This window comes from Sinocyclocheilus grahami, unplaced genomic scaffold, assembly GCF_001515645.1.
Source record: "Sinocyclocheilus grahami isolate Dianchi unplaced genomic scaffold, SAMN03320097.WGS_v1.1 scaffold11.1, whole genome shotgun sequence".
Lineage (NCBI taxonomy): Eukaryota > Metazoa > Chordata > Actinopteri > Cypriniformes > Cyprinidae > Sinocyclocheilus > Sinocyclocheilus grahami.
In genome coordinates this window covers 2,667,129-2,683,487 of record NW_015505190.1, presented here as the reverse complement: position 1 = coordinate 2,683,487, position 16,359 = coordinate 2,667,129, and the positions used below count along the sequence as shown (strand labels likewise).

The 16,359-nt window shown below is 38.7% G+C and overlaps 1 protein-coding gene across 1 annotated transcript in view; it reads right to left on the bottom strand.

Moving 5' to 3' along the window:
- Positions 1-14,253, bottom strand: part of LOC107595823 (protein virilizer homolog) — a 27,328-nt gene extending 13,075 nt beyond the window's left edge. Inside the window, exons 1-13 of the mRNA XM_016286389.1 lie at positions 14,138-14,253; positions 11,036-11,148; positions 8,497-8,583; positions 8,302-8,350; positions 7,818-7,983; positions 7,613-7,738; positions 5,449-5,673; positions 3,706-4,909; positions 2,626-3,150; positions 2,219-2,373; positions 1,962-2,044; positions 1,559-1,652; positions 662-1,206 (exon numbers count right to left, since the gene is read on the bottom strand). Coding sequence (XP_016141875.1) covers positions 662-1,206; positions 1,559-1,652; positions 1,962-2,044; positions 2,219-2,373; positions 2,626-3,150; positions 3,706-4,909; positions 5,449-5,673; positions 7,613-7,738; positions 7,818-7,983; positions 8,302-8,350; positions 8,497-8,583; positions 11,036-11,148; positions 14,138-14,200 — 3,435 coding nt within the window. The 5' untranslated portion in view covers positions 14,201-14,253. The remainder of the gene's footprint in view (positions 1-661; positions 1,207-1,558; positions 1,653-1,961; positions 2,045-2,218; positions 2,374-2,625; positions 3,151-3,705; positions 4,910-5,448; positions 5,674-7,612; positions 7,739-7,817; positions 7,984-8,301; positions 8,351-8,496; positions 8,584-11,035; positions 11,149-14,137) is intronic.
- Positions 14,254-16,359: the final 2,106 nt, after the last annotated feature.

Genomic DNA, 16,359 nt, shown 5'->3' with positions numbered 1-16,359 from the left:
ACAATGATACTGATAAGATATTATTATTATTATACGAATTCTACTAATAAGAACAATATAAAAACGCACTAAGGATTAATGAGCTACTGGATTCATGAATATTAATCCGGTTGTGTGCGTTTGCTCGAACTGATTCGCTGAAATCAAAACAGGGACGATAATAGGTGAGCACCAGCCAATGAGATTGTCGTTAGCGCATTAGTTCCGTCTACTTCAGGAAAACCCTGCAGTTCTTAATAGCTGAAGAATTCCAAAGGAACTCTGTTATTTTTACAGGAAAATACAACAAAGTATATCGTTTACATGTAGCGCATCAACGCTGCATGTTATGTAAGACTCTCGCTCGCTCTCACTCTTTGCGCGTGTGAGAGAAAGCGTAGGGTTGACAGTCTATGTATGAGCACGAAGCGCATTGTAAGCGCTTAAAATTAAAACTGCAAAGCACAAAGGTAAGATATGTAGCTCACATTAAGCTATCGTATGGCTTCAGAAGTAACACAGAATAATTCACACAATCGAAAAAATAAATGAAAAAAATTCTCGGATTTGGATCGGCTCTCTGACCGATACCCGATCCGCGAAAAATGGCAGTATCGGAGCCGATACCCGATATGAATATCAGATCGGCGCATCCCTAGTAGCCGCATGTGTGTTCAGTTACCTGAGTGGTCTGCATGGGCAGTGGTAGAGGAAGCAGTTCTGACAGCAGACTAAGGCTGCTGTAGATGTTCTCTGGAGCAGCCAGTGTAGAGTTCAGCACTTCCCTCAGCATCAGAGACCAGCTGTTTCCGGCCACGGTCTCCTCTGAACCCGTCATCTGTTCGCTAATTGCATGTGTGAATGTTAACATTATCTCTGTCACGTCTCCCTGGATACGCAGCTCCTCTGCATCCAGGCGACCGGTTGTCGGGGTGGAGCAGAGGATCTTGTGAAGGGCGACACAGACGGAGGGCACACGCACGTCACGGAACTCACAGGTTCCCCCGCACAGCAGCTCTGTTAGCATGGCTCGGATGAGTCTCAGTGAGCAGGAGGCCACTGACAGCATCATGAGTCGCTGCGCTGTGGGGCCCATTGGACCATGTAGTCGCCATGGCAGCAGCAGCAGTGATGTAAGCTTCTGGAGGACTTTAATAAAAGTGTCCATGCCCTCTGCACTGAAGAGAGCTATGATGGCCTGGTTCCACTTCAAGTCTTTCTGCTGACCTGCACATACACAATGAGACACATAAGCTTATATCTTCATTGGCAATCAATCCGTTTTAGCAGGCAATACCAGTACTAAATGAAACAATTTGAGATAATGCAGCAAAGCAAATATGCTACTGAACATTTCTTTAAAATTTAAATGTATTCAATTTTTTTTTTAAATATATGAGTATTTCTCAAAATATAAATGACAGGATTTATATTTAAATTTGATTAATTTTAACAATATAACAGACAATAAGTAATGTTAGGTGCATTTATACTTCAAAGCCTAGATAGATAGATTTGTTTGTTTAGTATCTAGTTAAGACAAGCTAAGTTAAAAGTAAGGCATACAGTTTGCATGTACCTGGCACAATGGTTGGAGGGCAGGCAATGTGGCACAACACTCTGAGAGCGGTTACAAGACCCACCCCATCTGCTGTCATCAAGTTCTCCAGATTCTGACAAAGAAACGGCAACATTTCGATGCTACACCATATTTAATAATTATATGATGTCTTTAACATGTTGTGACCAAATCCCATATAAATTGGCATTTGAGCATATGAATGAAGGAGTTAGTTTTGTTTTATAGCTAACTGCAAGAGATCAAAGTAGGTTCTTATTCTTGATGAAACTTGAACCATCAGTGCTTTAATGTCTTAATCAATGCCTAACATAAAATTAGCATACATGTTGTAACTCATCATCTACAATCTTAAACCCCCTTAAAATGCCATAAAATGTGGTTATGTGGTTGATAACCTCACCTGCTTTATGTAGTCAATAAGCATAGGAATGCCACTAATATCAAAGTGTAATTTTTCAAGTGGCTCCAACCACTTAGACAGCTCTGAAAAACACATTTTATCATAGAGGTCAGATGTGAAGGCACTTACATTTACAAAAATTGTTAAATGGCTTTTAAGGCCTTGGAGGGAAAAAAAGGCCTTTTTATAGATCACAGAACTGGAGGTTTGCCTGATATTGAAGTGTTTGGTGGGCTACAAAAGAGTAGCATGCTCACCTTGAAGCTTAGCATTGTTTTCATCAGCTTTGGAAACATTAAGTAGTGGAGCGGCATAGTGCTCTATCATCCGGAGATCGCCTGATGTCTGAATCACCAGCAGTACAAGCATACAGGCATAGTTATACGTTACGGACTTCCTTGCTTTTCCTTCCCTGTATGAGTGAGAGGAAGTCAGCAAGAGAACAAGTCATTTAAGAGGATAAAGTACATTTAAGTGAAAATGGAGTGCCTCAGGGTTCTGTATTTGGCTAATTTGTGTTTACTAACAACCTATCTACTACATGGTGTCAAGAAACATTCAACACAAACACATCATATGTCATTATATAGATTGCCAAAAAATACACTGACAGACATTTTTAAAACCCTGTTTATATACAACAGGTGTATTAGCATATTCTCACCCTTGGCCCTCTTTGGCATGGAACTCCACCAGGTTGACCAGAGAGCTGAGGTTGTTATCCAAGCTAAAAGCATGCGCGACAGCATTTCGGCCTGTGCTGCTAAAGCTAATGAGATACAGGCTGTGAAGTGTTGCCAGAACACTTGGATTATCGCCATCTTCAAGCTCTGCCCCGTTCAGCTCAGCAACACCCTGTAGTGCATGTAGAGTCTGCATAAGCCACACCCAAAAACCATCATCCATCGAACCCTCTCCACCCGCAGAAGCATCTTCACCCTCACCCTCTGAAAGGGGCATCAGCGGAGTCAAGTGAGAGGGTGGGGTCAGGTGAGTAAGGGGTGTGAGGAGACGAAGCAGCAAATTGGTGGTTTCGTGTTTGCTAAGGAGGAAGAGGAGGCCCTGCTGGGACTGTGATAGGAAACGCATCAGTTCTCTGACAGCCTGCAGGACTCCGATGTGGGCAAATGTAGTCGGATACGACAGAACAACTGCCAGGGATTCCAGAAGGTGACACGCATGCATGTATCTGTAAAAAAAATAAAATGCAATAATTAAAGAACTGCTAAATATTTGAACAAAAGGGGTAAATAACATAGCTGAGTACACATTAAAAAATATATTTAAAATGATTATATTTAAACTTAAATGGATAGTTCACCCAAAAATAAAAAATCTGTCATTAATTACTCAGTAAGGAATTTATTGTTGAATAAAGTCGTTATTTTTGTTTTCTTAGCAAACAAAAAGTATTCTCATAGCTTCGTAAAATTACAGTTGAACCCCTGATGTCACATGGACTATTTTACAGATGTCCTTGCTACTTTTCTGGACCTTGAATGTGATAGGACCCCGTCTATGAGAGGGAGTTTTTTTAATCAAAAAAATCTTAATTTGTGTTCCGAAGATGAATAAAGGTCTTACGGGTTTAAAACAACATGAGGGTGAGTAATTAATTACAGAATTTTCATTTTAGGGTGAACTATCCCTTTAATAACAATTAATATTGACTATATATAATAGAAACCACTCATTTTCATCATAAATAAACAAGACAAACGTTTTGTAGCCATATGGTCCTGACCTGTACAGTGTTGGATAGGGATCATCACGCTCTGGTGGCCCAGTGATTCGGGCACTGGTGGGAAAAGCTTTCCCAGGAGGCTGTACCATACAGTGAGGTGCTGTCTCCAGCAGGTGGAGCAGTTCTTCCAGAAGACCTTGCAGCCTTTCCAGGTCACCTTCTGACAAAGAGGCAGATTCCAGCAAGGTATCAATGTCCATTGGGCTTTCCCGCTCTACCTCCTGGGTTTCCCTCTCCCTCTCATCTCCTTCCCTCTCAGTGCTTTCTCTGTCTCTCTCTCTGGCTTCTCTCTCACTCTCGCTACCCTCTCGCTCACCCACCTCCCCTACTGTGGGATGGCGTTCAGTCCAAATGATGGCTGTCCTCTGCAGGTCAGTCAAAACCTCATAAAAATGTCCCTTTTGTAAAATGGCTGTGCCAGCCGTTGCGACACGCACGGTCTGGTCCAAAAGAAACAGATCCAGCAGACGCTGGTACCCACTCGTTCCATCATTGTCATGGTGACGGTCTCTGATCAGGGCCTCGATACCCTGTGGTTCACTGATGATGCTGTCGAGGGAGCGCAGCATGTTGAGTTTCATAGTGGATGAAACGTGTTCTGCAAACAGCAAGCCTAGGAGGCTGCCAACAATCCCTTTCTCCAGCAGATTCTGCACAGCCTGGGCACCACAGTCGGCCAAGGCAGAGGCCAGTTTGGTTCCTGCTTTGAGCTGGCGTAAGTTCAGCGCTATGGGCTGTGCCAGGGCAAAGTCCAAATTAAGAGCTTCACAGCTCCAGTCGACCAACTGCTTCAACTTCTCACTCAGCCCACCAGGGTCCTTAATAGACAGGAAGCTCATCCCTTTTAGCAGAAAGGCAGGGATCTCCTCTAAGGTAGTTACCCAGCCTGCCCCTCGCTCTGTCCTCTGTCCCTCCCCCCAGGCCTCCAACAGTTCTGAGAGTTTCGCTACAGACTCCGCCCACAAGGAGCTTGAGTCCTGGATGTCTACCGTCTTGAGGCGTTTTAGCTCTGCCTCATAGCGTGTAATGTGCGGCGGTGTGAAGTGCTGGAGGGGTCGGAGTTCACGCTCATATGGATCATACTGAACGGTTGGTAGTGATGCAAGGTCCTCAGGTGTATAGTCCAGGTCAAAGGCAGGCAGCTTGAAAGCCCCACTCTCCAAATCCTCCTCATCACTGGATATCTGCTCATATCCATCATCACCTGCATACAAAAGCAACGCAGAAATCACAACATCTGATACATTGTTATTGGCTCAGCAAATCTAGCAAGTTCATTCTTGATTTCAAACTCTGTTGAAATGTTTAATTAAGTTGGGCGTCTCAGCAAATCAGAGCATAAACAAGACTACATTGGTTCTTTTGAATATCACTGAACTCTGCAGAGAACCAGATGTTCTCCACACCAGTGTCAGGAATCAGATCCTTTCACTTGGGAGCCAATATTTGCAATTGTTTACCTTATGAGAGTATTATATGCGTGGGTATGTATGTATGTATGCATGCATGCATATATGTATTTTTTTTCCCCTATAAATAGCGACAAATCCTTAACACTTATCAATAAAGTAAATTATAAATACATACTATTTAATTTTTGTAAACTAACAAATATTTGCATATTTATATTTAATAAATTAAATTGATTTAGGGAGCATTTTTTGCCCTCACAGATTAAATATCTGGGTCATTATTCCCCAGAGCACCTGGTTTATTCACCCTCACAATACTGCAACTCCTCACCTTCTCCCTCTTCATCGGTGACCTCCTCACCCACTTCCTCTTCATCTTCATCCCCCTCACTTCCCTCAGACTGCACATCTTCATCCTCCTCATCATCAGCCGGACCCTCATCATCCTCCTGCTCTGCGTCCGAGTAATTCTCATCCGCAGGAAGAGACCCTCGCTCAGGTGAGACAGGCTCCAGGTAATCATCCCCCTGTTCTGTGTTCTCCACCTTTACTGGACCTAAAGCAAAGACAACACAGTAAAGGTCAGTGCTCAGATCTTTTTCAGTTTAAGAAAATGCAATAACAAAAAAGGCTAAATAATATATTGTTGAGTCCACATTGAAAAATTGGGATTATTTAAATCTGGAAATACTGTGGAGAAAAATGAAATATTAAGATATAAGATGAATAATAAGATTCTCTGAAAACAAAAAAATTTAATTCAACACTATATATAAATATTCATATATTTTTATATGTATATATATATATATATATATATATATATATATACACACACAGTGGTGTGAAAAAGTGTTGGCCCCCTTCCTGATTTTTTATTTTTTTGCATGTTTGTCACACTTTAATGTTTCAGATCATCAAACAAATTTAAATATTAGTAAACGATAACAAGTGAACACAATATGCAGTTTTTAAATTAAGGTAAACAAAATCCAAAACTACATGGCCCTGTGTGAAAAAGTGTTTGCCCCCTAAACATAATAACTGCTTGGGCCACCCTTAGTAGCAACAACTGCAATCAAGCGTTTGCGATAACTTGCAATCAGTCTGTTACAACGCTGTGGAGGAATTTTGGACTTCTTCACACAGGGCCATGTAGTTTTGGATTTTGTTTTCCCTTAATAATAAAAACCATTTAAAAACTGCATGCTGTGTTTCCTTGTGTTATCTTTGACTAATATTTAAATTAGTTTGATGATCTGAAACATTAAAGTGTGACAAACATGCAAAAAAATAAGAAATCAGGAAGGGGGCCAACACTTTTTCACACCACTGTATATCAATATTAAAAAATTAATTATATATTAATATTACTTTTTTTTATTATATACAGTATACATATATTAGGGGTGCAATGGTTCTCGGTAAAAAATCGAACCGTACTGTTCGCCACACACGGTTTGGCATACACTAGGACCGCAGTTCAACTTAAATCTGACAATGCATCTGTAATATGGTTCGTTAGAGTTTGGCTAATGCATGTTTCTGTTGATGGATACAAATTCTGGCTTCCCAATACATTACAACAAGAGCGATGAGAGAAAAAAACAATACATGGACAAACCAGTCACTCTTTGTTCAATGCGAGTGCTGTATGTTGGAATAACTGTCATTTATGCCATCATCACGTGTTGATAACGCAGGTGAGACCTGAACAGCACACGTTGCTATCTGCGCTTAAACTTAACTCATGTAAGCCTGGCCAGTTTAAATATTAAAGAGCCAGAAGACACGAACTCGCGCGAGAAGTGAGAAGATCTGTGTGTGCGCTCAATCCGAAGCGCGTGAACCCGCATCTCAGAACGCGCGCAAATATTAAGCTCTCTGTGAAGTATTGTGTTTGAATGGACAAATTCACTCAAAAATTATGTCAAAATGCCCATCTTGGTGAGTATCCTAGCAGACATAGTCGGCTGAACAAACAGTATCAGTGTACCGGATCAGTGCGTTCTATTAAAGTGACAGCACTTTCTTAATGTTAATCAAACAGCAACAACACGGAAATCTCTCACTGCTCTTGATTGAATAACTTTTGTAACTTTAACAAGGATTAATCTTTAATTTATACAGTCAAATATACAATGTTATTTTACATTTGATTACTTTATTATAAGTTAGACCTACCCTAAAAACCTGAAAAGCACTGTTTTTTTTATTTGTATCTTTGCTCTATTGTATTTATTTGTGCTGTTGCTTGTAGTTAGATTATAGATCTTTATTTTTATTTGACAATATAGTTCTTTCCCTAAACATAGCACATACCAAACCGCACCGAAACAGTGACTCCAAAACCGTGATACAACCCAAACCGTGAGTAAGTTGAACAGTTGCAACCCCTAATATATATTAAAAAAAATATATATATTTTTTTTTGATCAAGTTTTTAAGTTTTCCTCTCTTGTATGTAATACTTAATCTTTTCCACACAGACATACATTGACCAGGTGCAGGTAGTGCCTCCTCGTCATCATCGTCTGGAGGTGGTGGTCCAGGTGGGGTCCGTGGCCCTCTAGGTTGTGGTCTGGGTGGGCTGCCGTTAAACTGTTCTTCATTCTCCCACTCTGCAATAGATTTACACACTCACGTTCAATGCTTGACATAATGACATTATATATTTGTGTATATAATATTTGTGCTGACCAGTTTTAACGATCCGCTTGGATCCCAGCTGCTGCTGATGGGGCAGAGGGGGTGGAGGAGGTGGCGGAGAGTCCCGCTCGTGGCTGTGGGGGCGCTCGGCTGTGCCATACACTGCCAACGTCAGGCATGTGTACCATCCACGCAGGACTAACCCATCTGTGTTTATCTTCAATAACACAAAGACAAAATGAAAATTAGGACACGGTCTGAGACTCTTACAGGGGAGGAGCAAAAAAACTCGCTCAGTCCAAAACACAAATGAAGGATCATTTGTTTACAAGCCACGTGAGTGCAGGAGCTGGCAGCTTTAGTCATTACAGAGGCATCTGCAAATACATTGTGGATTTCAGAAAATGCTTTTGAAGTATTCAGAGCCAAGGAAAGCTTCTGTCAGCTGTTTTGGAGAAACCACAAACATACTGGTGAATGTGTGTGAGTTTTATACAGACATTTGATGCCAGGTTGTCATGAGGGGGTCTCTTACCTTCCCATTAGGCCTGAAGATGATTGATTTGTTCTCATCGTACTCGAGGCTAGTGCGAAACGAATCCCAACTTCAGTGATTTGAACAATCAAAAGTGTACATGCATCTATTAAGCTACAGATTTGTGAGACAGCGTACTGTATTTCTTGCTGAGCCTGTACGACACAGGTGTGCATGTGTGAGTTTATTCAGTACCTGCCCAGCCTGTCAAACACCGGGGCGTTGGGTTTGGACACATTGTTGAAGAACAGGTCCAACTGGAATGCATGAGGGGCTGTTTCCCTGAATATACACAGGAAGGGGTATTGTAACCGTCAAAACTTAAACCTGAAACCCCTATTTGCCATCAGCAGCTATTTTCTGTCTAATCAAACTTCCTGTAAATCAGTTAGCCTGCAGGAATCATTTTAAAAATGCCTCTTTTTCTATACAGATTTATTGTTTATTTTATCATTTTAAAAGGACAGAATAAAGAATAGTTTTATATAGTAGGTCCTATCAAAACAAACTTCCCTTTTCTCTCATTGTCCTTTTAACAGGTATGGAGACAAGTTGGATGAGGGATGAGATCATGGGAAAAGCTGAGAGTGGTCAGAGAATAGGGGGTGTGGTGGATCTGTTTTTAAAGAAGGAACAATAGCGACCACAGAAACCTTTTCCAATTCCCTCAAATGTCCTCCAGCCATTTCACTTCTGAGGACACCACAGAATTACTCATGTCCTATTGTGCACTACAGAAGCACAGGGACAGTTTGTACACACAATAAACATGGTAGAAGGCTTCTAGAAGCACTGTTAAATGTTATATTAGGTGTAGTGAAAATTAGGGATGCACAAAACGACATCTTTTCAAGATGGTTTAATCAGTTGGTAGTAGGGCTGTGCGATTTGGGGGAAAATATCAAATTGCGATTTGTTTTGACAGATATAGCAATTCGATTTGCGATTTTACATTTGCAAAGTCAAGCTTCAGCTCAATACTGTCAATAATGTGCAGCACAGTATGGGTATCATTACCCTGCTGAAAAAAACAATAGAAACCATCACAGAAATTCTTATAGTTTCCATTAAACCACTACAAAATTCCTTTTTGTTTTGGGCATTATTCCAATAGGAATTACTATTGATCTATTGGTTGCCACCTGCCAGATTACATCCCACCAATAGAATACATCAAATAGACACCATTATAGTTTACAAACCTGATTCCAGGGGTTCTATTGTTTTTTTCTTCAGCAGGCAAGATTATAATGGTTTAACTACTTTTACAGAATTAGCTTAATTACTGAATTTCACAGAAAATATTTGTTTATTTTTTATAAATAAAGAACTGTACTTCTTAAGTCAATTATTAAAGTATTACATTGATTTATTCATTTTAAGAATTTGGGATTTTAAGAGCAAGTGGAAAATGTGCTGAATGTTTAATTTCATCCAAGTGAAATTAGCAAGCAGTTAGACTGAATTTACATTCGTTTTAAACGCGGAGTCAGGTGCGAGCCGACACAGGTTGCACGAGAAGCATTCACAGACACAGGCTGTGTGTGCGCTCCTCTGAATTGGGAATAGCCAACATGCATTATAAACTTATTTCAAATGAATCTGTTGGGGAGATAAAATGTGTAAGATAATGTTCACGTACTAACAAAAACATCTAAGAATGTATCTTTTATTCTCCAGTACTGAAAACAGAGCCGATAAGGGAGCTTTTGATATGCGCAGCTCTTAGAAATTACCTTTTTTGTTCGTTGTCTGTCACTTCGAAGCTTAAGTTGCATACGGATTTCTTTAGTTTTAATTTGCCTAACTATCGATCTGACCCAGTAGACGCCATAATCCCACTCTGTCTCTCTCCTGTCCCGCGGTCAGTTTTTTTTTTTTTTTAAGCAGTTGGCTAGAGCAGTGCTGATTGGTGAGAACGGAGGTGCGCTCACTCTTGCTCAGGGCAAGTAAGATTGCAACTCAAGGCTGGCATGCATATCATGCATATGCTCTGGAACAGAGTAATATTGCTCGTGTCCACATCGCAGGCTTTGCGATTAGGAAATCGCAATGTCTCAAATTGCGATTTCGATTAGATTTCGATTAATCGCACAGCCCTAGTTGGTAGTCTGAATGTGATATATACACTACTGTTTAAAACGTATTTTTCTTAGGAAGGATGCATTAAACTGTTCTAAAGTGACAGAGAAGACATTTATAATGTTATAAAAGATTTTTAATTCAAATACATTGTTATTTTAACTTTCTATTCTAAAAAATATCATATCGATATTAAGCAGCACGACTTTTCAATATCAATAAAAAAATGTTTATTGAGCACCAATAAGGCAGTAAATTTATTACAAAGTGGTACTTTGATAGGTGTAGCACTGATTTTTTTTTTTAAAGGGGATTAATTCAGATTTTCGTAACTTTTACAACTGTGTCAGCATTCAAAAAATCCTTTTGAAATAGTTCTCTAAATTCACTATATTGGCACACAAAAAAAAAACTTCTAGAAATAAAAAGCCTTCACTAAATGACTAGCTGGCTGTTGAATGACTAGTGAACCATCCTAACCCAAGAATGGTCATGTAATGTGGATGGCACAGACCAATAAGTAGCGCCTGTGTAGAGGGATTCAGTAGTTGTTGTGTGATTCTTTATAGACCATTTAATTTGTTGCTGTACTTTTACACAAGAGTGTGTGTGAATGTATTCTGTACTTTTGTGTGAGAGTGTGTTTTCTCACCCAAACGCTCTGCTGTCAGGAAGGTTGCTGTGTGCTTTGATGCCAGGGGGAATGACTCGCACTTCTGTGATCAAGACACCGTAAGGAAACTGCACAACGTCCACATTTGTCAACTTGTAAGACAGACAGACATGGAAAAATGTTACAAAGCTTACTTATCAAGACAAGGATAAATGTTATGACAGATAGACTGATACAAGGGCCAGATTTCTCAGAGACACACCGACTGAGCAGCCAACCAGGAAAACAGTCCGGCTTATTCATCTGTTAAAGTCTTGGAATTAGGATTCCTATGGTTCAAGGTATTTGAAAACACAAAAGCATTCTCTGAAGTTCTTATTGAATCTAAAAATGGCTGAATGGTGTATATAGCCTAGTCCTTTCCCCAACAAACTGTCATAGGGCAACAGGCCTGTCCAACCTGTTTTTACAGAGCTGTTGGAATACAACTGTGGGGTGGCAGATCACTGCAACAATACAAAAACACCAATCAAACACATACATACATACACACCCTAACAAGACAAATTCCAGGACAAGAGATCTGTTTCCAGCCTTCACTAACAGGATACTATGTAAAACATTGGAACGAGGAGAAATTGCATGTAAAGAGATTCTCAGATAAAGGCTTATATAAAAAAAAAAATCAATCACAGTTGCCTCTCAACCTAAGTTCTAAGTATAAAAAAACAGCACTTAAAGATTTTTATGTCTCACTGTACTCTTCATTTCAACTTGATTTGTTAGCAATCTGACTTTCTTGGATAAAAGGACAACATATTCGGGCCTAGGATCCAGGTCGTTTGATTTTTAAATGTGAATTTGTTTTGTTTCTGTAAGATTTACACTGTATTATAATAAAACAGCTGTGAGGTCATACTCTCTGTGAAAATGCAGTTATTTTCAGATGGGTATATAACTGTTGGAAGTAATTTAAGATTATTTTAATCCATGCCAGGTAATCAGTTAAAAACTAATAATGAGCTTTATATAGTTATTTAATTCTGTTTTGCAATTTTGTAAGCTTATGAGGTTGTGTCTCTCATAATTTGAGCAAATTGATTTAGACAGGTGAATGTATGTGCTGTCAACATTTAGTCATGATTGCAATTTTCCACTTGCTCTCAGGGTAAATTTCTGGAAGATACGATGATCAGACACGCTCAACAAATAAAGCTGATAAATCAGAAGTGATTGGTCATGAAAAGCACAGCAGAAACAAAGGCTGACTAAGAAAAAACATTTAGTATTACATCACTTGCTCACCAACGGATCGGATCCTCTGTAGTGAATGGGTGCCGTCAGAAAGAACGTTCAAACATCACAACAATCCACATGTGATCCACATGATTTTAGTTCATCAATTAATGTCTTGTGAAGAGAAAAACTGCATGTTTGTAATACCGATACCGATATGGTGGCCGATATATCGTGCATCCCTAATACAAATCCATCAAAGCATTTTCATTTTAAACCACTGCTTCTGGCCAAAGTCTATAAACTATAAATCCTCCAGTGAAACTTTTAATCTCCTGTTGTCATTACATTAAAATCTACCAATATATTTGTTTAGAACTATTTTCACTTATAAATGGTTCTTGATCAGTGCATATTTCTCTCCCAATTCAGAAGAGACAACCTTTTCACTGAAGAAAGCAATATTATGGATGGAGGAGTTGTATTTTAGCTGGAAGCAACAATTTTAAGTTAAAAAAGTTTTAATGATGAATCTGTTAATTACTAACATGCAGCTTTTCACTTAACTGGAGTTGTGAGGATTACTGTGATCAGGGATGGGCAGTATTTCAAATACATGTATTTGAAATACCAAATACTATTTTGTATTTTGTATTTAAATACATTAATCTTAGTATTTTGTAGTTTCAAAATACATAAAATACTTTTTGCCAATCAACCTCTTTATTAGACTGCTGATTTCCTGTATCAACAAGTATACAAAAATACTAAGATTCAATGTATTTAAATACAAAATACATTTGACTTTTTCCAAAGGTATTTTAATACATCCCTGCAGGAAATCAGCAGTCTAATAAGGAGGTTGATACCTTATGTATTTAGAAAATTCAAAAATACTCAGATTAAATGTTTAATGCAAAATACATTTGATTTTTTTTCAAAGGTATTTAAATACAAAATAGTATTTTGTATTTGAAATACTGCCCATCTTTGACTGTGACACTTTTATCCTCTGTTTGAACTCTCATTCTGACGGCACCCATTCACTGCAGGATCCACTGGTGAGCAAGTGATGCAATGCTACATTTCTTCAAATCTGACCGAATGAAGAAAACTCATGTACATCTACATTTTCAGCCAATTAGAATTTTTAAGTGAACTATTTCTTTACCAATAGAGAAGTTATACAGAATCACAAGATACACAGAAAAAAAAGCTTTCACACAACTTAAAAGCTTAAAAGAGCTCAAATATTGTCCTCATTTGTAAGTCGCTTTGGATAAAAGCATCTGCTAAATGACTAAATGTAAATAGATGCAATTCAAATATTAATCACTAGCTAAACGGTACATTGAATACACATGTTTCTGCTTTCATATTGACTTCAACTCCACACACTTTAACCCCCTGGCTACTTCTGAAAAGGTCTATAGATTGCAGACAGACCTCCTTGTTTACATGCACATGATGTGCTCTCAGATAAACATGAACCAGGGGCTTAACTGAACAGGCTCCGGCTGATACCTTTACAACAATATAAGAGCATCTTATTGTTAATGAATGAATAAATAAACAAATGGTTTATCATCACAGCACATTCTACTTGTTATATAGCAACTACACATACGCTGTCAACAATAACAATATAACCACGAGCTCTGCCATACGACGTTTTAATTTAGAATTACGGGTGTTATTATGAAAATGTTAACTATATCTTTAATGGATTGAATATGTATGAATTACTGTGCTAATTAGCAAGCTAACTGTTCACAGCGCTCAGTGTGTTATTACAATGGAAACTTTAAGAACGCGGGGAAAATATTTTAACGTCTGATAGACTTTAGTCTCTGTATCATGCGGTTAAAAAGACACGGGTGAAGATGGAAGACTTCGAAAGTTTACCTCTGCACTTTGATGCTTGAACGTATCTAAAAAGAGCAGCTCCATTGCAGAATCCCCCGCCATCTTTTTTGGTCACATTAGGACTTCCGGTAAAGGAAACACTTCCGGAGTTGAATGCGTACGTCACAACGTTGGTTGTGCTGTAGGATCAGTAGGTTTTAGAAATTGTATATTACATGTTTTAAAGGGGTCATATGATGCGATTTAAATTTCTCCTTTCTCTTTGAAGTGTTACAAGCTCTTGGTGCATAAAGTCTGTAAAGTTGCAAAGATTAAAGTCTCAAATCCAAAGAGATATTCTTTATAAAAGTTAAGAGTCAGCCACGCCTACCTAAAACGGCTCGTTCTAACACGCCCCCACATGTCTACGTCACGATGTGGGAAGATTTGCATAATGCCGCCCAAATGTTCACGCAAAGAAAGAAGGCGTAACTTTTATTCTGGCTGTAGTATTGTTGCGGCCGCCATGTCGTGAAGACGCTGTGTGTTTCGTTGTGAAAGCGAAACTACTTTGTTTGGCCTTCCAAAAGAGGACGATATCCGCTTCTTCATGTCTAGAGCTGATCTGTGCTGGTTGCTGAGGAAATACATCAACTTTCATCTTGGACAAAGCGTCCAGCCCGCCTCAGCTCACTCTATCCCGGCCTCAGCACAGGCTAATCCGAGGCTTCCCCTCATGCTAGGCCGCTGTGTTTTTTGTTGCCACTGATGATTCAAACGCGATTTTTGAGCAGTGTAGAGTAGCATTTGTTGTTTGTCATTTCTCTGATCACAAATGCAGACAGAGTTTTATGTTTACACGGCGGATGCAACGCAACGCGTAAAAAGAAAGTATAAAAAAGTCATTATAATCAGTAATTATGTCCCCACTGGATGCAACAAATGCCTCGTTTGTAATGGGTTTTAATGTTTATGTCTCGTCGCTCCGGCCAAACACGGCATCAACTAGTGTTGGGTCGTTCTTGAACGATTCGTTCATTTTGAGCGAATCGGTTGTTTGTCATTTCTCTGATCACAAATGCAGACAGAGTTTTATGTTTACACGGCGGATGCAACGCAACGCGTAAAAAGAAAGTATAAAAAAGTCATTATAATCAGTAATTATGTCCCCACTGGATGCAACAAATGGCTCGTTTGTAATGGGTTTTAATGTTTTTGTCTCGTCGCTAGTTTTGGGTCGTTCTTGAACGATTCGTTCATTTTGAACGAATCTTTAATGTGACTCGGGAGGAACGAGTCGTCTCGGGGAGTGATTCGTTCAGTCGCGCATGTGCAACATCCTATAGGTTCTGTACTGGAATTAGTCAAGTAGTTCACCTGTTTAAGTTTAACCAATGCAGTCTGAGCCTGAAAGAGAATTGATTAGTTCATCTCTCGAGTCTTCGGGTTTGAGTCGTTCATTCATCACGTGACAGCCCCATAAGCTTTAACCAATGCAGTCTGAGCCGGAAAGAGAATTAATAATAATAACCAACTCTTTATTACCTTTGTTACAACATTCAGTGTTATGGAAAATAAACATCATGACAGAAATTCACACATTTATAAGACTGTAAGAAGTAAAAAGCTACAATTTGAGACCAGAAACGCATCATGTAACTGTAAGAGTAAATAATAATTATGATAATGATGATAATAATAATAATAACTATGCACCCGTTTGTAAGGACGCTTGTAAATTAACTAATTTATCTATCCAATGCTGTCACATCACGTGACAAAAGAACGAACGATTCGAAAGACTCGAGAGATGAACTAATCAATTCATAATCAGAAAGTGCTGCGTGGAAAAAAATCTGTCTTTATTAAAAACATTTTGACAAAGGTGTAATTTTTGTTTTAGATTTGTTTAAAAAGGATGGTAACTTCTATTCCTATTTTGAATTTTCAAATGTAAAGTTACTGATTGTATGCCCAATTTTAGGATTTTTTGTATTGATTTGAAATTATTTTCTGAATCTCTCTGCTCATCACTTAATAAGAAAGCTGCTAAAACTACTGTATTGATGGAAAAAATATTGACTTTGATGTAAGGGTTACCTCCTGTTATTTTTTATTTTAATTTATTTATGATTTATTTATATAAAAAAAAGATGTTTAACTTTTTATTTATTTGTTTTTGTTCTGTTTATATTTCATTTTTATTATTCTTTATGTATTTATTGTTTTGTATTCTGGGTGTGTGTCTTTTATTGCTATGACTGTATCCCCTGTGAATGTTA